Here is a 24,978-nt window from a genome sequence, read left to right as displayed (position 1 = left end):
TGAGGCAATAGGCGTGGAGAGCAGATCTGGTGGGCTATTGAGGGTGTGCTATCAGGGGCTGGCCAAAGTCAAAGATGCCAGTAGAACTGTGTTCTAGTATTCAGTGCTGTGACTCTAAGAGCCCAAGGCCCCACCTCTGTCCCCTTTCATAGTAGGGCCCAAATGTTCCAGAAGGGGTCCTAATGACCCTATAACAGATCTATCTTTAATGGGGATGTACCCTTACCCCAAACAGTGCTCTGTCACCCTAGGATCTCACCTCTGAGATAAGGAATGGTTCAGTTTGGACTTATTTGCTCCGCAAAACAGAGGTAGTTGGTCATGATTAATAGGGGGCTAGAGAATCATGGTAGTTAAACTAAAATTATTTTGGGAAAATCTGAACAGAACAAAAGGAGTATAGCCATTGCCTTAGGAATGTGTCCTTCCTCTGCAGAATGGAAGTGGTTGCTTCCTTCCCAGATGCAGTGAAATTACTGGCACGGGGGAAGTTCTTTGAGGACACATATCCCCAGGCTTTATTAGAAGAAACTCAAGAGGGAGAAATAGAAAATTCAGTTCTAAACTGAGTTTGGCTATGGGCAAGGCTCTCAATCTCTGTGATTCCAGGGGGCATGAGTTAGAGGGGATGTTTATGAAACTCACTGTGGGCTAAGGTATTGATTGGATGCTTGATTTAATGGTAACATAATGCCCGGTTTGCCTGAAGTGCCTACATTTCGGTTTGTTTAACGTAACAGTAAGTGTTATATATAATTAGGTGTTATTTTTAAAATAATGATGGGGGATCCCTGGGTGGTTCAGCGGTTTAGCGCCTGCCTTTGGCCCAGGGCGCGATCCTGGAGTCCCGGGATCGAGTACCGCATCAGGCTCCCGTCATGGAGCCTGCTTCTCCCTCCTCCTGTGTCTCTGCCTCTCTCTCTCTCTATGTCTATCATAAATAAATAAATAAATAAATAAATAAATAAATAAATAAATCTTAAAAAAAATGCTTATGAAAATCTTTGTGACACCAGGATACATTTCCAAACTAGCAGTAGAAATACTATTGTCTTGACTTAGACATTGAGATTCCTCATGGGATTGTTTAGAATTACAAGCAAATGGATGAAATTAATAGCCCTGTTAAATGGCAAAACTTGCAAAGGAAACCTCACTTTTAAATAAAGATCCTATTCTTATGTCAGGGGCAAATAGTTTTCATTTCTGTCAGCTGAAGACCTCTGGTGAAAAGTGAAATATAATCATGAGAGGAGAGGAGTCTGTACAACCTTGATGCTTCTGTGACAGGGCGAGGTGGTGGGCATTTAAGGAACCCATGGGGAGCCAGGCTTGGGGCAGGGTAGGAGGAAGCTTCCTCTCAGGGCTGTGGATGTGTCAGGCCCCACTATAGGGATTCATGGCAGATAACACTTTGCACCATCACTGTTTTCAGCCTGTCTCCCTGCATGAGTTCACTTCCTTTTCACAGGAATCCTATGACGTTTCTCCCATTGGACACTTGAGGAGACTGACATACAGCAACATGTAGGATTTTGTGCAAGGTCACCCAGTAAGGTGGCAGAGCCTGGATCTTTTTGATTTCCAGATGTTCGTGTTGAGAGCTTTCAAAGAGGAGAGAAGAAAGAATAGTATTGTGGTCCATCACGTATTCACCAAAGTAGGCTCCACAATGATGACTATTTTATTATTGGTATGTGTTTACCTTCTGTTGATATTTTGCTGAACCATGTTCATGTTACCAACTCGGTGACCCTTTATCCCTATGTGGGTAAGACATTCACCTTGAGAAGATTTAACAATAATTCTTACATACCCATTGATACCAGTCCACATTCACTTTCCCCCTTGTCTCAGATAGTCTTATAGATGTGTCTAGAGTGCTCAATCCCATTTCCTATCTCACAATTGTTTTTTTACCCAGTAAGTTTGAAATATGAAGATACAGCAGATATCTCTCCTTCATGGGGTTGCCCATGTCATAGGAGAGGCTGCTAAAGTATACTGGCAAGGGAAATCCAGCTCCAATCATGTGCTTATACATCACCTGTGGTGAGGTTCAGCTACAACAGCAGATTCGAGTAGGTCCAACAGAGACCATTGGCCTGTAAAGGCAAAAAGTACTTATTACCTGTCTCTTTCACTGATGTTTACCAAGCCTTGAGTTTAACTGTCCCTTCTCTTGACCTAGCTCCGAGTTAGAGTTTGGGGATGTTTGGCATAGAGCATATGCACATGGACATTGACTTAGAATTTTAAAAAAATTTTTATTTATTTATACATGAGAGATGCAGAGAGAGAGGCAGAGACATAGGCAGAGGGAGAGGCAGTTTCCAGGCAGGGAGCCTGATGCGGGACTCTATCCTGGGGCTCTGGGATCATGCCCTGAGCCAAAGGCAGATGCTTAACCACTAAGCCACCCAGGTGTCCCCTAGAATTTTTATTGATATTATTGATATGTAATGTTCACTTATTATTGTCATCAATTCCACTTTTTCTTCTACATTACAGAAGAAATTAAAGAAAACTGCACAGAATTAGTACCAATACAATGTGAATACTCAATAGAGTTAGTAATTCCTTTTTTTTTTTTTGATAAGGATATTGTTGATAGCATAAGAGTTATTTTGGTCAAATCATGGCAGATATCAAATTACGATCCATGGAGGAAACTGAAAGGAGAGTCCCCATTGTTCAACTTTCTTTTCCATAACAAACTCGCCATGAGGCCCCTCAGCATCTGAGGGCAAAAGGGCTAAGTAGACAGGGGTCTCTGCTCCTTCTTCTGGGCTTTTGATGCCTTTTGGTCCACCCATGTCTGTTCTCAGCCACCCAGGGCAGCAGGCATTCAGGAAGATCTTGTCACCTCTTCTCTGCTCACTCAGTTTCCTGGCATGGATTCTGGACAGAATGGTGATACCCATCTTTGATATTCCATAGGTGACTAGTTTCATATCAGGCCAGCCCTCCTTCTTGTGCACTCCATTCTTTACGTCTTCCACAAACTTGTTCATGAGCATCCCCAGCTCCTCCTCTGTGATGGCCTCACTTGTAAACTTCTGTTGCAGTTCTGGGCTGCACTGTTTAAGGGTTACGAAGCCCATTACGCTAGACACATTCACCACTCTGCCTAAAATACAACACAAAGAGTCACAAAGAATGGCATGCGTGAGAATGATGAATACCAATATTGCTAGTATTTTGTCCATTTGGGAGACAATTTCTAGTTTGCTATGAGGGTTAATGAAGACTGCCTCTGTGACTCAAAGACATGCTGCAGTCTTGAACCTTGTTTTACCCATAATGTCTCTGATGATGTGACAGAAATGATCTACAGGGACCGAGTAGTGCCCAGATGTTCCAAAAAGAAGAGAGAGTGCCTTATACAGGAACATGGTAAGTACAGTGTAAGAAGGCACTCCCTGCCATCATGGGTAGAGAGCCAGTTTTCCTCATGGTCCCCTCTGGGACTGCCTGGAGACCTTATAGTCACTTGCGCAATGCTCTATGAACAAGTGTTTAGTAGCTCACAATCAGCTTCTGAGTTTAAAGATGGCCTTTTGAAGGTGAACAGACTACATTGGGGTAAGTCGATTTTTACTGTGCTGTGGCCAGCTAAAAGCAAATCACCTCAGTGGGCTGAGTTGCATGATGTTTTCTCTAGGTTTGGGATATCATTCTCTCAGGAGCAGTGACAAAATGCCTGGCCATATGGTCATGGAAAGGGGCAGTGGAAAAGTGACGTGTTGTAAAGAGATGCTTAAAAAGAAATGAGGTCCATGCTACACCATGGATGAACCTTGATAACATCATTGAAATAAAGAAGCCAGTCACAGGAGACCACTCATTATATGGTTCTCCATATATGGGATGTCCAGGGGAAAAAAAAAGTAGGGACAGAAAGTAGATTGGTGGTTGCTTGGGACAGGGGGGCATGGGGAACAGAGGGCTCATAGATAAGGGTACAGGAACTGTTGGGGTGATGACAATGTGCTAATCTTGACTCAGTGATGGTTCCACAACACTGCCCAATTGCTAAAATCTACGGAGTTGGATTCCTGAAATGGGTGAAGTGTACGATAGGTGAATTGTATCTCAATAAAGCTGTTAGAAGTGTAAAGCACTGACACTTTTCTCACTAACTCTTTTTTGAAAGTATAGTTAGTATTTATAAGAATGAACTTACATTGACATGTATAAGTCATTAATCTCATATTTTTACATTTATTTATTTAAAATTTTATTTATTTTAGGAAGAGTGAGGGTGCATGAGCTGGCGTTAGCAAGTGAGAGATGGGCAGAGGGAGAGGAATAGAGAGAATCCTAAGTAGACTCCCCACAGCATGCAGAGCCTGACTCAGGGCTCCATCACATAATCCTGAGATCGTGACCTGAGTCAGGTGATACCAAGGGTCAGTAGCTTAACGGACTGAGCCACCCAGGCACCCCTATTTTGATATTTAATTGAGTCTTTTCAGCATTATAGAAAGGTCATGAGATCATACCTACAGTCGGAGATCAAGAAAATTAGGAAACTTTCCTTTTTTTAATGTAAATAAAATATCCAGGAATGAAAGTCATTGCCACTTAAATCTGAGTTTCCTCCCACTAAGGAATGGCTGTGCCAAAAAAGTTCAGTGGAAGAGATGATGCATGGATGGTACTCTGACTCTTATAAAGTGGTGTTGAGAGAAAATTAAAACAAATTGTAGAAACTATGTTCTTAATGTATCCGTTTTCTAAGAGGAACACCTTTAAGAAAGGGGTCTTTTACTCCAGTACTTTATTTCATCAATAACATGTTAAGTGTAACGTTAGTGGAACCTATTTGTCAAATGTTTTAGTGAGTACCACTGAAAACTAAACAATACTTACGGAAGAAATTAAAGAAGACAGAAAGAAATGGAAAAACTTTCATGCTCAGGTTTGGAAGAACATATATTGTTAAAATGTCTGCACTACCCAAGCAATCTACATATTCAATGATTTACCTATCAAAATAATACCAGGTTTTTCATAGAGCTAGAAGAAACAATTCTAATATTTGCATAGAACCAGAGAAGAGAATGGTCTGGTTTCATTCTTCTGCATGTGGCTGTCCAAATTTCCCAGCACCATTTATTGAAGAGACTGTCCTGTTCCCAGTGGATAGTCTTTCCTGCTTTGTCCAATATTAGTTGACCATAGAGTTGAGGGCCCACTTCTGGGTTCTCTATTCTGTTCCATTGATCTATGTGTCTGTTTTTGTGCTAGTACCACAGTGTCTTGATGATCACAGCTTTGTAATACAGCTTGAAATCCGGCATTGTGATGCCCCTGCCTCTGGTTTTCTTTTTCAATATTCCCCTGGCTATTCGGGGTCATTTCTGATTTCACACAAATCTTAAGATGATTTGTTCCAACTCTCTGAAGAAAGTCGATGGTATTTTGATAGGGATTGCATTGTATGTGTAAATTGCCTTGGGTAACATAGACATTTTCACAATATTAATTCTTCCAATCCATGAGGATGGAATATTTTTCCATCTCTATGTATCTTCCTCAATTTCCTTCAAGGGTGTTCTGTAGTTTTTAGGGTATAGATCCTTTACCTCTTTGGTTAGGTTTATTCATAGGTATCTTATGCTTTTGGGTGCAATTGTAAATGGGATTGATTCCTTAATTTCTCTTTCTTCAGTCTCATTGTTAGTGTATAGAAATGCCACTGATTTCTGGGCATTGATTTTGTATCCTGCCACATTGCTGTATTGCTGTATGAGTTCCAGAGATCTTGGGGTGGAGTCTTTTGGGTTTTCTATGTACAATATCATGTTGTCTGAGAAGAGGGAGAGTTTGACTTCTTCTTTGCCAATTTGAATGCCTTTTATTTATTTATTTATTTATTTATTTATTTTTTTAATTTTTATTTATTTATGATAGTCACACAGAGAGAGCGAGAGAGGCAGAGACACAGGCAGAGGGAGAAACAGGCTCCATGCACCGGGAGCCCGATGTGGGATTCGATCCCGGGTCTCCAGGATCGCACCCTGGGCCAAAGGCAGGCGCTAAACCGCTGCGCCACCCAGGGATCCCTTGAATGCCTTTTATTTCTTTTTGTTGCCTGATTGCTGAGGCTAGGACTTCTAGTACTATGTTGAATAGCAGTGGTGAGAGTGGACATCCTTGTCTTGTTCCTGATCTTAGGGGAAAGGCTCCCAGTGTTTCCCCATTGAGAATGATATTTGCTGTGGGCTTTTCATAGATAGCTTTTAAGATGCTGAGGAATGTTCCCTCTATCCCTACACTTGGAAGAGTTTTGATCAGGAATGGATGCTGTGTTTCGTCAAATGCTTTCTCTGCATCTATGGAGAGGGGCATATGGTTCTTGCTTTTTCTCTTGTTGATATGATCTATCATGTTGATTGTTTTACAAGTGTTGAACCAGCCTTGCATCCTGGGGATAAGTCCCACTTGGTCATGGTGAATAATCTTCTTAATGTATTGTTGGATCCTATTGGCTAGTGTCTTGTTGAGAATTTTTGCATCTGTGCTCATCAGGGATATTGGTCTATAATTGGTGAATTATAGAAACCAGATCTTTGGAATTAAGGTGATGCTGGCCTCATAAAACGAGTTTGGAAGTATTCTGTCCCTTTCTATCTTTTGGAACAGCTTTAGTAGAATAGGTAGTGTTTCTTCTTTAAACATTTGATAGAATTCCCCTGGGAAGTCACCTGGCCCTGGACTTTTGTGCTTGGGAGGTTTTTGATGACTGCTGCAATTTCCTCCCTGGGTATTGGCCTGTTCATAGATATTTTTGTCGTCAAGTGCATTCATAGCTTTCAAGGGTCATTTTAGAGACTCTAAACTGGAATACACATGGCAGGCATATGGGCTAGGAAGTGTATGGGCCATCCCAAAGTCCTTGTGCTAAGGGTGTATGAGTGCATTTGAATGTGTGAGATGTGGGTGAGTGTGTGAGACAGAGACTGTATGTGAATGTGAGTGTGACTGCATGAGTGTGTGACACTGTGATGTAGTGTATAAAACGGTTGCCCTATTTCTTCCTATTCCAGTTTTAGTAGTTTGTGGTTTTCCATAAGTGCGTCCATTTTTCCTAGATTGCCTAATTTATTGGCGTATAGCTGCTCATAATATGGTTTTTTTTAAAAAAGATTTTATTTATTTATTCATGAGAGCACACACACACACACATACACAGAGAGAGAGAGAAAAAAGAGAGAGAGAGAGAGAGAGGCAGAGACACAGGCAGAGGGAGACACAGGCTCCAGGCAGGAAGCCAGATGCAGGACTCAATCCTGGGTCTCCAGGATCATGCCCTGAGCCGAAAGGGCCACCGGGGCTGCCCTCATAATAAATTTTTAAAAATCGTTTGTTATTTCCTTGGTATTGGTTATAATCTCTCCTTTTTCATTTGTGATTTTATTAATTTGAGTCTTTTTTCATTTTAATAAGGCTGGGTAATGGTTTATCTATCTTATTAATTCTTTCAAAGAACAAACATGCAGAAGAATGAAACTAGACCATTGTCTTACACCATACACAAAGATAAACTCAAAATGGATGAAAGATCTAAATGTGAGACAAGAATCCATCAAAATCAGAGGAGAACCCAGGGAACACCCTTTTTGAACTTGACCACAGCAACTTCTTGCAAGATACATCTATGAAGGCAAGGGAAACAAAAGCAAAGATGAACTATTGGGACTTAATCAAGATAAAAAGCTTCTGCACAGCAAAAGAAAGAGTCAGCAAAACTAAAAGACAACCTACAGAATGGGAGAAGATATTTGCAAATGACTTATCAGATAAAGGGCTAGTATCCAAGATCTATAAAGAACTTATTAAACTCAACAGCAAAGGAACAAACAGTCCAATCATGAAATGGGCAAAAGACATGAACAGAAATTTCACCAAAGAAGACATAGTCCGAGCAATTGCACTACTGGGGATTTACCCCAAAGATACAGGCTCCAGGCAGGAAGCCTGGAGTGAAATGGCAGGGCACCTGCACTCCAATGTTCATAGCAGCAATGTCCACAATAGCAAAACTGTGGAAGGATCCTTGGTGTCCATTGAAAGATGAATGGATAAAGATGTGGAAAATATATATAATGGAATATTAGCCAATAGAATGGCAAATACCCACCATTGCTTCAATGTGGATAGAACTGGAGGGTATTATGCTGAGTCAAGTAAGTCAATTGGAGAAGGACAATCATTATATGGTTTCACTCATACGGGGAATATAAAAAATAGTGAAAAGGATTGTAGTAGAAAGGAGAGAAAATGAGTGGGAAAAATTAGAGAGGGTGACAAACCATGAGAGACTCCTAACTCTGGGAAATAACTTAGGGGAAGGGCAGGTGGGTGAAGGGATGGGGTAACTAGGTGATGGGTACTGAAGGGGGCATTTGGAGGGATGAGCACTGGTTGTTATGCTGTATGTTGGCAAACTGAACTCCAATAAAAAAATACATACATAGACACACAAAAGAACCAGAAAAGACACGAATGGCCAAAGTGATGCTGAAAAAGAAAATCAGAGCAGGAGACATCACCATTCTGGACTTCAAGCTATATTGTAAAGCTGTAGTCGTCAAGCAGTATGGCACTGGCACAAAACCAGACACATAGATCAATGGAATAGAATACAGAACCCAGAAATGGACCCACAAGTGTATCTTGTGGACCCACAACTAATCTTCAACAAAGCAGGAAAGAATATCCAAATGGAAATAAGGGAGTTTTTTCAACAAATGGTGTTGGAAATCTGGACAGCCACATGCAGAAGAATGAAACTGGACCACTTTCCTACACCATACACAAAAATAAAGTAAAAAGGATGAAAGACCTAAATTTGAGATAGGAAATACTCCCAATCCTAGAGAAGAAAGTTGGCAGCAACCTTTTTAGCTTGAGCCATAGCAACTTCTTACTAGATATATCTCCTGAGGCAGGGGAAACAAAAGCAAACATGAACTATTAGGACTTCATTAAGATAAAAAGCTTCTGCACATCAAAGGAAGTAATCAAAAAACTAAAAGGCAATGATGGAGCAGGGAAAGATATTTGCAAATGATATATCTGATAAAGGGTTAGTATCTAAAATCTAGAGAGACCTTATTAAACTCCACACCCAAAAAATACATATGTTCATACAAATGGGCAGAGATGTGAAAAGATGATTTTCCAGAGAAGATATCCAAATGGCTAATAGATACACGAAAAGATGCTCAACATCACTCATCATCAGTGAAATATAAATCAAAACCACAATGAGATACCACCTCATATCTGTATGAAATTCTAAAATTAACCACTCATGAGACCACAGATATTATCATTGATGGGGGGCGGAGGGCGAACTCTTTGGCACTGCTGCTGGGAATGCAAACTGGTGGACACTCTAGGAAACAGTATGGAGGTTCATTAAAATGTTAACAGTAGAGCTACCTTATGACCCAGCAATTGCACTAATGGTATTTATCCAAAGGATATAAGCATAGTGATTCAAAGGGGTACATGTATCCCAATGCTTAGAGTAGCACTATTAACAATAGCAAAATTATTGCTAAACAGCCCAAGTGTCAATCAATTGATGAATGGATAAAGAGAATGTGATATATATATATATACATATATAATGGAATATTACTCAGTTATCAAAAGGAATGGAAACCTGCCATTTGCAACAACATGGATGGAGCTAGCAAATAATAAATAAATACATAAATAAATAAATAATAGCATGTATTATGCTAAGCAAAATGAGTCAGCCAGAGAAATGCAAATATCATATGATTTCACTTATGTGGAATTTAAGACACATATGAACATAGGGGAAGGAAAGGAAAAATAAATTAAGATGAAAAGAGAGAGGGAGGCAAAGCATAAGAGACAATTTTAGAAACAAACTGAGGGTTGCTGGAGGGCAGGACGGTGGAAGGTGGGCTCAATGAGGGATGGGCATTAAGGAGGGCAATTGTTGGGAAGAGCCCTGAGTGTTATATGTAACTGATGAAACACTGAATCCTATTCCTGAAACCAATTCTACACTAACGTGAAATAAATTTTTAAAAAGTTTAGTGAGTACTTCTCAAATATATATTACTTACAACTAGTTGAATTTCCTTCAAGGGGCGTCTGGGTGGCTCAGTAAGTGTAGCTTCTGCCTTCAGCTCAGGTCATGATCCTGGGCTCCTGGGCTCAAGCCCTGCATGGGGCTCACTGTTTAGCAGGGAGTCTACTCCTCTCTCTCTATGCCCTTCCCCCTGCTCTTGCTCCTGTTCTCACTAATTCTTTCTTTCTTTCCTTTCTTTCTTTCTTTCTTTCTTTCTTTCTTTCTTTCTTTCTTTCTTTCTTTCTTTCTTTCTTTCTTTCTTTCTTTCTTTCTTTCTTTCTTTCTTTCTTCCTTCCTTCCTTCCTTCCTTCCTTCCTTCCTTCCTTCCTTCCTTCCTTCCTTCCTTCCTTCCTTCCTTCCTTCCTTCCTTCCTTCCTTCCTTTCTTTCTTTCTTTCTTTCTTTCTTTCTTTCTTTCTTTCTTTCTTTCTTTCTTTCTCTCTTTAACTCTCACATAGATAAAAGCCTCAAAAAATTTATTTAAAAAAATATTACCTGCCTTTTCCACAATAGAAATAATACATATTAGTGATTCAAAACTGCAAAACACAGAAGTGTGTGAAATAAAGGGCAGGACAAAGGGAAGACAAGGCCCAAGGAAGCCACATGGGGTAACTGGTATACCAAAAAGGCAGCCGTCTTTACTCACAGGGGCTCAGGACCATTTTCTTACATACCTATAGCATTGACAGCAGAAGGAGAAACTCTACTAAATTTCCGTAGGCTGTTTGTAATGAAGTGATGACATCTTTTCTATTCTGTGTTGTCTGTCTCAGGGGGTCTAGGATTAGCTATGAAAATACTGATCTATGTAATGAAGGAGGTCTGACGGGCAGTAGAATGTTTTTGAAGGTAAATTGCTAGATGTGGGTGCCTCTGCTAGTCCTTGTTCCCCAGGCCTGTCCACTCACTGACCACATCCCCAAGGTGCAGGGTGGCCACTTGGGGGCTCCTCGTAGGAATGAGTGAGACTGTAGATCCTTGTGGTCTGACAGCTCAGGACAGGAAACACAGGTGCAGGAACTTGTGGAGCTTCCATAGCAAAGACTCTGATGTACACATTTTTGTCGTCAAGTGCATTCATAGCTTTCAAGGGTCATTTTAGGGACTCTAAACTGGAATACACATGGCAGGCATATGGGCTAGGAAGTGTATGGGCCATCCCAAAGTCCTTGTGCTAAGGGTGTATGAGTGCATTTGAATGTGTGAGATGTGGGTGAGTGTGTGAGATAGAGACTGTATGTGAATGTGAGTGTGACTGCATGAGTGTGTGACACTGTGATGTAGTGTGTAAAACGGTTGCCCTTTCATAGTCACTGTGAAAAGCAGTCCCTCAAGTAAGAAAGGACTCTTGCACTGGTGGGGCTGCGGCGTGTGTCAGGCTTCCAGTTCATCCAGACCATTACTCTGCAAGTGGCAAGGGATGTATTTTTAGGAAATCTCTGTCTCCAAATCTCAGTGTTCTTAAGCAGAGCCACAGTGAGCTGGATATTTTAGACATCCTTTCCTCTGAGGTCATAACTTCAAGTGCATTCCTTGATTGTCAAGCCTATTCAAGGGGTGCTAAGTCCACAGCCATTTCTCATGACTTTTTATGATTCAACATTCATCACTTTCTCTCGAAGATTCATCTTTTCTCATATCGAGGTTAATAGTGTTAAGCATCTGGAATGATAAGGGATTTTCACAGAGCACTTCAAGGTTTTAAATGTGCCTCCAGTTGTTTTCCCTGAGGTGCCTGAGGCCCTGCAGTGAGGAAGACATCGGTCCTAATCAGCAGAGTCCTTTGATTTTTCTGTTTATCTTGCTATTTATTGGGTAAGAAGAACAGAAAATTCATGTGAAGATGGGGCTCCAGTGGAAAATACTTGAGGTCCTGGAGTAGTGGGAAGGACCATTATTAGTTAGGATGCCACATGACCTCAGTCTGCAACCAGCTGTGCTTGTGACCTTGAGATCTATTAGTTTTCCATGTTCTGAATGCGGATAATATCTAAAATGCCTCGCATATCACATCTAGCCACCTATCCATTCTAGAACCACAAGATGTCAATATGTGTTTGTGAGCAACCTTTTCTACTGTACCTTCTCAAATGAAGATTGAGAACATTTTCTTTAAGGTCCTTGGTTAAGTGTAGCTGTACAAGTCTATATTTCCTCCTAGTACTTTAGCTAATATCTGATGAAATTTTCAGATCTGAGTTTTCAGATTTCAAATGTTTGCTTAATTTCTTACCCATGAGTATACTTTAATATCTTTTAAAAATAAGTGCATAAATAATTTAAAAGAAAAAAAACAGCAGTTTATCATTTTATGGAGAGTATCCTTCAAATAAGGGAATATGAATTTGGAGGAATGAGAGGGAAAAGCCATGGAATGTGGGAAGGGATGTTCATGGCCTTGATACAGATTGCCTAGTTAGGGTTGGTGGTGGTTGGGTAGATACTTATCTTTCTGTGGCTAAATTATTTTAGTAGAGCTCTTTGAAGAAAAGATTAAAAAATATGAAGAATCAACATTAACTATTTCTCAATGTTCTTCAGGTCACAATTCTCTTTTGTTTTGCCCTTCCATGCCTAAAAAACAGAGCCAATAGAGCAGACAAAGGCCTTTGGAATGTGTTCTGGACCCTCAGAGATCTCGTGATGTCATTCAAGACTTTTCTTTGTATCCTGGTTTCTGAAGTATGGGAGAGGAGGGACAGTATTGCTTTTGGTTATCCTAGCTAGGATTTCTCCCAAACAGTATCCCCAAAGAAAGTCATGTCCTGGTCACAGGAAATACTGTGGCTGCCATCCCTCCAACTAAGAAAAGAACCCTCCTCTTGCAAAAGACAAGAAAACCCTCTTTCACAAGGAGAATATAGCTTGCATGTCCATGTCCATGCAGTCCAATTTCCCTGAGGCAAGATCAGTAGTTTGATTAGAACCTGCCTTAGCAAATCCAGGAGAGCACTCACTCCTCATTCTGGTCCAAGGCCAACAGGCAGCAAAAACCAACACTGTTGAGGTAAGTGAGATCCAAACTCAGCCAGAAGACATTTTATCTTCTAAGGGGAAAAACTTTAAGATGTATGGGGGTGGCACAAGGAACTCCATCCCACCCTCAAGTGTTGTGGTGAGTAAAGGAGTCAGTGACATCTGAGAGCTGCCCTGTGACATGCCAGTGAAGCCGGTGTTGGGAGGAGTAGGAGAACTTTCCAGGACAGAAGAGGAATTGGGGGGCAGAATGGGGAGTCAAATGTACCTGCATGTAGTCTTTTTGAGGGAGACATAATCTTTCTAAAGTATCAGCTTATCTTAATTAGTGTAGTACATGGGTGGTGGTTCCCCCTTCAAGTTCACATGGGGTAAGGATTACAGTAGTTTACAACTAAGGAATGATGGCAGTCTGTTTTGTGCAGAGCATTGCAGAAGTTAAAGGGTAGTCCATGAGCCCAGACTTTGGCAGGTGTTGACAAAGATCCCTACAAGTTATGCTCAGAACCTAGGCTTTCTTTGCTCCTGAAGGACTTTTTGGAGTAAGTGAGCACTAAGAGAGTACCAAGAATGCCCAGAGAGGAAAAGATTGAGAACCATGGTCTCTTAGGATTGTTGCTGTGATCCAGAAATGGAAGCTGAGTGTCTGTTGTAGAGCTGTCATGGAGGAGAGGCCTGCAGACAAAATCCATAGGACAAGATTCATAGGATCACTCTTAGGACCTGATTCCTGATAATCAGGAGCTGGGCATGGTGACCTCATTAAGCATGGTGGGGTTTTTGAAAATGGTAAGTGTTGTGGAAATGTAGTTGTTTTAGATTAGGGTGTCGTTGAGTGCTGGAGGGGTATGATTTGCACATGGTGAGGAACAAGCAGGAAGGAACTATGTGTGTGTGGAGCTCTAGGAATGTTCTAGGTAGTTAACAGATTTTAGAGAGGGGACCTGAGAAGTTTGGGTAGTGAAGAGTCTACTGGTCTGAATAAAATCACTCAGAGAGGAGAGGGTTAAAAAGGGTCCAGGAAGGAATCCCAGGGCACTCCATCTGTGAGTGGTATGTCAGAGTAAAGGGCCTCACTAAGGAAAATTTTGAAGGAAGACTTAAAAGCTAAGACAGAGCCTCAGATGAAAGCAGGACACAAGGCACTGCTGACTCCCAGACAATTGTGTAAGAGTCGTGAGGCAGAGCAACACAGACCCGGGGGAGGCACAGCAAGGACGCCAGTGTGGCTGAGCAGGGAAAGGGGCCAGGGCACATAGATGAGACTAGAAAGGCAGGGGCCAGATCCTGCTAGAAACCCCACAGCTTGGGTTCCTCATCAGGCTCACCTTGGGGTTTCATTAGAGGCAGCAGTTCTCTGCACACATTTCGGGTGCCAAAGAAGTTTGTTTTCAGTGTCACTTCTGCTTGAATAGGTAGGGGTGTTGGATCACCAGCTGTTAGGAGAGAAGGAAAATAGATTAATAAATAGTAGCATCTGAAAAGATTCCCATACACTTGAGTAACTTTTTTTTTTTTTTTGCATGTTTATTCTGTTAAAATCTCAGCAGTGTCTGGGTTAGTGAGCTGTATGGTCTCAAGGTGATTTATCGGTTGTGTTGATGCTGTGTAGCTGTGTAAGTTGGCATTATTTGGGGAGGCTAAGGGAAATGTGCACAATGGGATTTCTGTTTATCTCTGTTTGGAATTTGTTGTTTCTTACAAAATAGGTTAAATATTCACTAAATGGCTCAGATCCAAACTGAGAGAAAAACAAAAAACTAGGTCAGGTCCCAGGCACTGTGGCTGGAAAGATTTACCCTCCCAGAGGCTTCTGTCTCTCTGTGCCTCCAGTCTGACCTCCCCCAGGGAAGCCCTTCTAGGCCAAATAGTAGTGGTTCAGGCATCAACCCCAACCCACTCTGGGTGGTCCCCTAATGGAGGTCTCCTGCCCTAAGTGTTCCCATTTCTTACTATCAAAGTTGATGCCTGCGTTGTTGACCAGCACGTCCAGGCCCCTGTACTCCTTGCACAGGAAGTCACGCAGGGTGCAGATGCTCTGTAGGTCATCAATGTCCAGCAGGTGGAAGCGTGGGCTCAGGCCCTCGGACTGGAGCTGCTGCACAGCTGCCCGGCCCCGTGCTTCATCCCTGGCAGTGAGCACCACATCCCCAGAGAAATTCCGGCACAGGTCCCTCATGATGGCGAAGCCAAGGCCCTTGTTAGCTCCGGTCACTACTGCCACACGGGGGGCTGATGACATGGTTGTGTGGAGTGCAAGCACCAGCCTGTGTGGTGAATGGTTGATGCTGTGGACGACAGAGAGGGCTGGTGTTCCAGAGCCCTGGCCACAGTCAGAGATGCCAGTAGGACTGTGTTGTATGATCCAGCAGTGTGGCTCCTAGAGCCCAAGGCTCCGCCTCAGTTCCTCCAGTGGAGGAGGGACCAAATGTTCTAGAAGATTTCTTAAGGACATTATAACAGGTCTTTCTCTCCAGTAGCTGTACCCTGAGCCATACTGGGACTAGGCTCCCTTAGGGTCCCTCCTCTCAGACAAACAATGGTTCTCGTTGGACTGAAATGCTATCTAAAGAATGTTGGTTGATGATGGGCTATAGGGCTAGGGATTTTTGGTAGTTGAACCAAAATAATTTTGGGAAAACCTCAACAGAAAGAAAGGAGTACAGATATTGTCTTGGGAATGTGTGCTTCCTCTGGAGAATGGGAATGATTGCTTCCTTTCAAGATGCAGTGAAATTTCTGGCACAGAGGAAGTGCTTCTGAGGACACAGATCACCTTACTTTCTTAGGAGACTCTCAAGAGGGAAATATAGAGAATTTGGTCCTGTGCTGAGACTTGACTGTGGGCAGAGCTCTCCCTCTGTGTGATTCCAGAGGGCTCCTAGAGGGACAGGATGTTTATGAAGCTAACTAGGGGCCAAGTTATTATTGGATGTTTGATTTAGTGGTTAATAATTCCGTTTGCCTAAAAGGGCCTACGTTTTAGTTCTGTTTAAAGTCACAGTTAGTAAGTGTTCTATATAATTAGGTTTTGTTTTAAAATATCAAGGAAAAAAGGATCTTTGTGACAGCAAGGTATTTTTGCGAATTTTCAGTAGAGATCTATTGTGTTGTCCCAGACATTGTTATTACTCCAGTGTCAGTTTAGAAACGCAATAAATAAATAAATAAATAAAGGTATGAAATCATTAGTCTTTTTGAAGTTAATGACTTTTAAAGTGAGAACCCTAGAAGAAGAACCACTTTCAGGATTGGAGTGGGACTGGAACCAGCAAGTGGATATCCTGGTGTGCTTGTATGACATGGCCCTACTGTCCCTGAGGTGAGTGGAAATGGGGCCATGGCAGCAATGCAGAGCTGGGGTTATTGTCGACTTAGACTCTTGCACCCTGTGAGTCAAACACATGTGAAGGACTCTTGTACTTCTCAGCAAAAGAGACAAAGACTGGAGGCGGTTATGGGAGTGATTTCCCAAAGGGGCGGCCAAGCACATGGCTGTCAAGTTGCATGGAAGGTAGTAGCCCTGGAGGTTCCAAATGGGTCCAGACAAGTAAAGACCCTATTTCTGGACCAAACTTTGAGTAAACCTAGAGGAAGATGCCAATGTTCAAGCAGTATAGGAGGATGAGAACAGAAGATAGTGCGACAATTTAGCCTAACGAGTTACATTTCTGCAGGCCAAGCAACACATTTTCCTCTGCATGGAGTGGTTCCACAGAGAACTGGAATAGGCATCTCAATCCTTGCTTGTCTCAAACACCAGATGAAAAGTATGTAGGGCTTACACACATTCATGAGCATGTATTCACACTCAACATGGGCGGGGGGCAAGGGACTTTCCCCACTGGGCAGATTCTTCTGCTTCACTGGGGAATGTGGGGAAGAGGGGGTTTGGGAGGATGCTGCCTTGACCTTACAATTCTTCCCCACACCATCTCAACTTCCTTTGCTTCCTGCTCACACCATGGTCCTGGGACCAGGGCTGCAACGGTGGAAATAAGAAGCAAGGATAATGTCTAAGCAAGAAACTGTGTAACTATAGCTTTAAATCTTGATGTCAGAATTCCTAAGGACATAATGGAGTGGACGGTGCCTTCCCCTGTCTGGCAAAACAGGACTGACAGTCAACATAGCTGTATTGCAGAGTGGTTGTGCCAGCCCACTCGTCTAGACCTATGCAGCCCTGACCTATAGGAATGGGAGTGGGCAGGAGGGAAGGCACTAGATTGAGTAGTATCATTGCAGGTCATCGGGACCAGCACAGATGTTGACCTTTATGTCTCCTTCAAGGTGAATGGGGATAACAAGGAGGAGGAGGAATGAGGGTAAAGGCACGAATAATGGGTCTTGCAATAAGAGGCATCCAACAATACACAGGTGCCTCGAGAAACTCACTGCTCTGAGGAGAGGATAACATCTCTTAGCTCAATTCTACCAGATGCCCCAAAGGGTGAAGCCTACATGTTGCCAAGCCCACTTGTGTTTTTGGGAGCTGACTAGGCTGAACATAAGCCTGAGCAATTGAGTGGCACCACTATGGGAGATATGGCCATGTGATATGGTGACGAACAGAACATACTGTTAGTCACTGAGTGGGACTCTAGATATGTGCCAGCATCTCTTGATTCTTGTTTTCAGGTTAGGTGTGCCACGGTAGTGTGATGAGGTGTCACACCAGGCTAATGAGCCCTACTCAACCAGCATTTATCCATGAATCTCATGTTGATAGTGATATTGATGGAAGACTGAGTCAAGCCTCCTCAGGATGTAGTCCTGATGGAAAATGACTACCCTGATGAAGAAGTGGATTTAGCTGGCCCTCAGTGTATTTCTATAGTGTTAAATGAATGAAACAAGGAGGCCATCTGACTGATGTGGCTCTAATAACAAGGTGGGCTGTGTAGCAAACCAAAATCTAAGCTTGTAAATGATCACAGTTACAAAACTGAAGCTACAGGACCACTGATCCCAAACAGGCAAGCAGGCTTGGTGTTATAGCCAATCAATAATTTTGTTACTTTAATTCTGTTTTTGCTCTCTAATAGCCTTTTCCTGAGCACATGCCCTTGGAGCACTCCTCACTACCACTGTATTCCTGCTTCCTGATCCAAAAGCAGGTGAACCTTGAATAACACGGGGGTTAGGAGCACTGACCCCATGCAGTAGAAAATCCACATGTATCTTTTGATTCCCCCAACACTTTACCAATAGCTTGATTTTTACCAGAAGGCTTAAATGCTGACAGAAAGAGTTGATGAACTCATATGTTGTCTATGTACTACTGTATGCTGTATTCTTAGAAAAAGGAAGCTAGAGAAAAGAAAATGTCACTAAGAAAATCACAAGGTAGAGAAAATATATGTACAGTTGTCCATATGGTCATGGAAAAGAATCCAAACATAGGCAGGAAGGCTGGACAGGGGTACCTGGGGTGGAATTGGCGAGCTCCAGGATGGCACGTCTCACATCCTGGTGGCCTTGGCTTTACCATGGCAGCTCCCAGGCTGGCCTGCAGAGGGTGGCAACAGCCTGGCGGGGCAGTACACCTGCCCCATCTGCTGGAGACACACCACCGGCCATCAGCAGCTATGGCCACATGTGAGTGTGCAGGTCTCCTGGAGGCCATGGGGAGGGGTCTGTACCCAGCCGGACAGGCCATGGGAGGGCATGGTGAGGAGGAGAGACAGGAAGAGAATGATGTGTGTCTGGAGCTCTGGAAATGTTCGAGGCAGGTGATATATTTTCGAGGGGCCAGAAAAGTTTGTGTAGTGGAGTCCACTGGTCTGAATAAACTCATTCAGAGGAGAGGGAAAAGAAAGGGTCCATGGCGGAATCCCAGGGAAGTACATTGTGAGGGGCATGGAGGGAGCAAAGGGCTCTCTGGGGAGAGTTTTGAATGAAGACTTGAAGGATAAGACAGTGCCTCTGGTGAAAGAGCAGAGGGATAGAGGACATTGCTGACTGCAGGACAAGTGTGTCAGAGCCCTGAGGCAGAGGGACACTTCTTCTGGGGGAGGCACAGCAAGGAGGCCAGTGTGGCTGAGCAGGGTCAGGGGCCAGCGGTCTACAGATGAGAACAGAGAGTCAGGGACCAGATCATGCCAGACACACCACAGCTTGGCCCCCTCATCAGGCTCACCTTGGGCTTTCACTAGAGGCAGCAGCTCTGTGCCCACATCTTGGGTGCCAAAGAAGTTTGTTTTCATGGTCACTTCTGCCTGAATATAGAAAAGTTGGATCATCAGCCATTAAGGGTGGAGGAGAATAGATTAGTAAGGAGTAGTCTTTTGAGAAAGTCCATGAAGGGATAGTAACTTTTTTTTTTTTTTTTTGCATGTGCAATCTGGTCAATTCTCAGTAATGTCTGGGTTAGTGAACAATATTGTCCCAATTATTTTTCTGGTGAGTTGCAATTGTGTGGCTTTGTAAGTTAGTGTTATTTGGGGGAGGCTTTGAGAAGAGTGCACATGAGATTTTTGTGTGTCTTTGCCATTTTTTTTGTTTATTGCAAAATAAGTTAACATTTACCAAATGGCCCAGATCCAAACAAGAGAGAAGCAAAAATTTTGGTCAGGTCCCTGAGAGTCTGATCCATGGCGATGCTAAGGCCTTGTGGCTGGAAAGGGTTACCCTCCCAGAGGCTTCTGTCTCTCTGTGCCTCCTGGCTGACCTCCTTCCCCAGGGAAGCCCTTCTAGGCCCCATAGGAGCTGTGGGGCCCACAGTAGTGGTTTAGGCATTTTCCCCAACCCACCCTGGGTGGTCCCTTAAGTGAGGTCTCCGGCCCTTAAGCATTCCTGTGTTCTTACACTTGAAGGCGATGCCTGCGTTGCTGACCAGCACGTCCAGGCCCCTGTACTCCTTGTGCAGGAAGTCATCCAGGGCAGGGATGCTCTGTATTTCGTCGATGTCCAGCAGGTGAAAGCGGGTGCTCAGGCCCTCAGCCTGGAGCTGCTGCACGGCTGCCCGACTCTAAGCCTCATCCCATGCCATGAGCACCACATCTCCAGAGAACTTCCATACAGGTCGGGCTCAAAAGTGAAGCTGAGGCCCTTTTTGGCCCTCAACACCAGAGCCTCTCAGATGGCTGATGACTAGGCTGCATGCATGTCAAGCATGGTCCTCTGTGAGGCCATCTTTGTGGGCCACACTTAGGACTCATGGTATAGAAGACTGGCCACAGTCAGAGATGCCAGTAGAACTGTGTTCTAGGATCCAGCATTATAGATCCTAGAGTTCAAGGCCCTATCACAATCCTTCCATCAAAGGAGAGGCCAAATGTTCCAGAAAGTTCCTTATGGCACTGTACAGATCCATCCTTTCTGGGGCTGTACTCTGAGACCAACTAGTCCTTTTCCCTCTTTGGATCTCGATTCTGAGCCAAGCAATGGTTTGGGGAGTACTAATGTGTTTCCCCCCCAAAAAGGTGGTGGGTGATGGCTTAATAGAGCACTAGAGATTCTTGGGTTCAAGTGAAATATTTTAAGAGAATCTCAGAGGGAGAAAAAGAGAATGCAGTAGTTGTCTTGGGATGTGGCCTTCATCTACAAAATGGGAATGTTTGCTTTCCTCTAAAATACAGTGAAATTGTCTGTACGGAGAAATGGCTTCTGAGGATACAGATCCTCTTGCTTTCTTAAGGGAAAGAAACTTGCAAAAATCTTGGTCAGGTCCCTGAGAATCTGATCCATGGCAATGCCAAAGTGCTGTGGCTGGAAAGACATACCCTCCCAGAGGCTCCTGTTCCCTCTGTGCCTCCAGTCTGACCTCCTTCCCCAGGGAAGCCCTTCTAGGTCCCATAGGAGCTGTGGGCCCCACAGTAGTGGTCAGGCATCATCTCCAATCCACCCTGGGTGATCCCCTAATGGAGGTCTCCGGCCGTAAGTGTTCCCATATTGTTACTCTTGAAGGTGATGCCTGCACTGTTGACCAACACGTTGGGGCTCCAGTACTTTTGCAGGAAGTTGCGTAGGGCAGAGATGTTCTGCACGTCGTTGATCTCCAGCAGGTGGAAGAATGGGCTCAGTCCTGGAGCTGCTGCCTGGCTGCCTGGCCCCACACCTTGTCCTGTGCCATAAGACCATGTCCCCAGAGTACTGCCTGGACAGGTTGTTCTCAAAGGTAAAGCTGAGGTCTTTTCTGGCTCTCGTCACCAGAGCCTCTCAGGTGGCTGATGACAAGGCTGCATGCATGTCAAGTGTGGCCCTGTGTGATGAATAAATCCTTTGTGGGCCACACCTAGGGCTCGTGGTGCAGAGGCCTGGCCACAGCCAGAGATGCCAGTAGAACTGTGTTCTAGGATCCAGCACCAGTGTGGCTCCTGGAGCCCAAGGCCCCGGCTCAGTCCCTTCATCAAGGGAGGGGCCAAATGTTCCAGAAGATTTTCTTTCTTTCTTTTTCTTTTTTTTTTTTTTTTCAGAAGATTTTCTAATGTCCAGTACAAGGTCTGTCCCTAGTGGGGCTGCACCCTGAGCCCAACCAGGACCCTGCCCTCTTAAGGTCACTCCTCTGTACACAGGGTAGCAAGGTGGGGGCGTCCTTCATTCCCTCTCGGGCAGGCGGAACTGGGGACTGCTCAAGACAGCAAGGTCCTCCTGTGGCTGGCACCCTTCCATTTGTACAGATCATTTCCTCCTAGGATGCCCCCAGGAACATCTAGGCCAGTGTACACTGGGAGACTGTGGTTTGGTACATATGAGGAGCTCTTGGCTCTGGGGCTGGAGATCTGGCCGCTGCCAGTTTTCCCCCTCCTTTCACCTGGGAGAAGTGAGGCCTCCAGGGAACAAAGGCGTCTCAGAGCAAACAGCTTTACATGGATTCTGGCCACTTGGCAAGGGGTGGGGTATCTCCGCTCAGACACAAACACCTGGTTATCAGTGCAGCAGGACCCTCCCCCAGAAGACCAGCTGGAAGAACAGGGGGAGAGCCAGTTTACTGATGGAGCACCACTACTAAGCTCCAGGGCTGGGGGGAAATAGTACATAGAACTTGAGGCTTTTTTTCTTTATGATTGATTTAACTTTCAGGTTAAAAATTGCCAATATTTTTCTCTTTTTCTGCCTTAACTACAATATTTTATCAACTCTTCTTTTTTAAGATTTTTCCTTTATGACTTTCATAGTTTTACAAGTACATGTCTTAGATATATTGTTCATTTTTGGAATCCTTTCCCCATATTCAATTAATTTTTATAAATGTATAAGTTATGCAGTATTTATTTCTCTTGTTTTGTTTTATAATTGTGCGAGTTAGTATCTTCTAACATATGGACCAAAAAAGACTCTGAACCAAGTGGAGCACTGTGTTGGCCCATTCTGTGAGGTTATGGTCTTTCTCCTTCCCAATCCACCCCCCTCTTGTTTCTGTTTTCGGGGTTGCTATTGTGTCTTTATATAAGTTTTGCTGCTTTATATAAATTTGGAATCAAGAGAATCACCCTTTTGGTCCACTCTGTGAGTCTATATTCTCCAATCACATCCTCCCCACCATTTTTAAATTTTTGCTTTTTAAAAAAATTTGTTTTTCACCGTTATGGTCTTTTTTTTTTTCTTTTTCTTCTCTTTCTTTTACTTTCTCATCCCTGATTTCTTTGGAATTGTCTAGGGTGTATTTTACTTAGGTCATGGTTGATATATTTTTTTAAATTTTTTAATTTATTTATGATAGTCACAGAGAGAGAGAGAGAGAGAGAGAGAGGCAGAGACACAGGCAGAGGGAGAAGCAGGCTCCATGCACCGGGAGCCCGACGTGGGATTCGATCCCGGGTCTCCAGGATCGTGCCCTGGGCCAAAGGCAGGCGCTAAACCGCTGCGCCACCCAGGGATCCCCATGGTTGATATTTTTGACTCTGCTTGCTCCTTTAGCCCTTCTGCACTGGACAAAATGACTAACAGAAGAATTCACCACAAATGAAAGAACCAGAAGTAATTATCTCTGCCACAGACCTAATGGATATGTATTTATGTACCATGTCAGAGATACAATCCAGGAGTAGGATTATAGAAGTATTGTTGGCTCTTGAAAAAAGCATACTGACCAGATTGGCTTCATGGATATTTACACACCTCCCATCCTAATGCAACAGAATACACATTCTTCTCAAGTGCCCATGGAACTTTCTCCAGAATAGACCACACACTGCGTCACAAATCAGGTCTCAACATATAGCAAAAATTGGAATTATCTCTTGCATATTTTCAGACCACAATACTTTGAAACTAGAGCTCAATAACAGGAAGAAATTCGGAAGGAACTCAGACACTTGTAGTTAAAGAGAATCCTACTAAAAAAAGGAATGAGTCAGTCAGGAAATTAGAGAAGAATTAAAAAGATTCAGGGAAATTAACAAAAATGAAAGCACAGCTGTTCAAAATCTTTGGGATCCAGCAAAGGCCGTCCTAAGAGGGAAATACATTGCAATAAAGGCCTCCCTGAAAAATTGGAAAAATCTGAAATACACAAGCTAACCTTGCAACTAAAGGAACTGGAGATAGAACAGCAAATAAAGCCTATCCAAGCAGAAGAAGAGAGATAATAAAGATTAGAGCAGAACTCAATGAAATAGAGACCATAAGAACTGTAGAACAGATCATCAAAAGCAGGAGCTGGTTCTTCAAGCATTAATAAGTTAGATTAATTCCTAGCCAGACTTACTGAAAGGATAAGAGAAGACTCTAATAAAATCATGATCAAAAGAGGAGAGATCATAACCAATACCAAGGAAATAGAAATTATTTTAAAAAATGTATTACGAGCCAGTCTATGCCAAGAAGTTAGGCAAACTGGGGAAATGGATGCATTCCTGGAAACCTATGCATAACCAAAGCCGAACCAGGAAGAAATAGAAAACCTGAACATGCCAATCACCAGCAAGGAAATTGAATCAGTCATCAAATACCTCCCAAGAAACAAAAGTCCGGGGCCAGATGGCTTCCCAGGGAATTCTACCAAACATTTCAAGAAGAAATAATATCTATTCTACTAAAGCTGTTTTGAAGGATAGAAATGGAGGGAATACTTCCAAAGTCATTCTATGAGGCCAGCATTACCTTGATCCCAAAACCAAAGACCCCACCAAAAAGGAGAATTACAGACTAATATCCCTGATGAACATGGATTCTCACCAAGATACTAGCCAATAGGATCCAACAGTACATTAAGAAGACTATTCACCACGACCAAGTGGGATTTATTTCTAGGATACAAGGGCAGTTCAACATTCATAACACAATCAAGGTGATAGACCATGTCAATAAAAGAAAAGCCAAGAACCATAAGATCCTCTAGATGCAGAGAAAGCATTTGAGAAAATAGAGCATCCCTTCCTGATTAAAACTCTTCAAAGAGTAGGGATAGAGGGAGTATTTCTCAATACCATAAAGGCCATGCATGAAAAGCCCCCAGCGAATATCATTGTCAATGGGGAAAAACTAGATCCTTTCCCCTAAGATCAGGAACGAGAAAGGGATGTCCACAATCACACTGCTGCTCAAATAATACTAGAAGTCCTAGCCTCAGCAATCAGACAACAAAAGGAAATAAAAGGCATTCAAATTATCAAAGAAGAAGTCAAACTCCTCCACTTCACGGATGACATGGTCCTCTATGCAGAAAACCCAGAGGACTCCACCCCAAGATTGCTACAACTCATACAGCAGCAATTCAGCAATGTGGCAGGATACAAAATCAACATGCAGAAATCAGTGGCATTTCTATACACTAACAATGAGACTGAAGGAAGAGAAAAGAAGGGATCTGTCCCCTTTAAAATTGACCCAAAACCATAAGATAGGAATAAACCTAACAAAAGAAGTAAAGGATCTATACTCTACAAACTACAGAAGACTTCTGAAAGAAATTGAGGAAGATATAAAGAGATGG

The 24,978-nt window shown here is 43.1% G+C and overlaps 1 protein-coding gene across 1 annotated transcript; it reads right to left on the bottom strand.

The window, feature by feature from the left end:
- Positions 1-2,247: 2,247 nt before the first annotated feature.
- Positions 2,248-15,455, bottom strand: LOC140621633 (carbonyl reductase [NADPH] 1-like). Its single transcript, XM_072806899.1, has 3 exons — positions 15,054-15,455; positions 14,429-14,536; positions 2,248-3,130 (listed from the first exon to the last, which is right to left on the bottom strand). Exons 1-3 carry the CDS (start codon positions 15,340-15,342, stop codon positions 2,649-2,651), a joined length of 879 nt encoding a protein of 292 aa, XP_072663000.1. The 5' UTR covers positions 15,343-15,455; the 3' UTR covers positions 2,248-2,648.
- Positions 15,456-24,978: the final 9,523 nt, after the last annotated feature.

Source organism: Canis lupus, chromosome 30 (assembly GCF_048164855.1).
Source record: "Canis lupus baileyi chromosome 30, mCanLup2.hap1, whole genome shotgun sequence".
NCBI lineage: Eukaryota > Metazoa > Chordata > Mammalia > Carnivora > Canidae > Canis > Canis lupus.
This window is presented reverse-complemented; position numbering and strand designations above follow the sequence as displayed.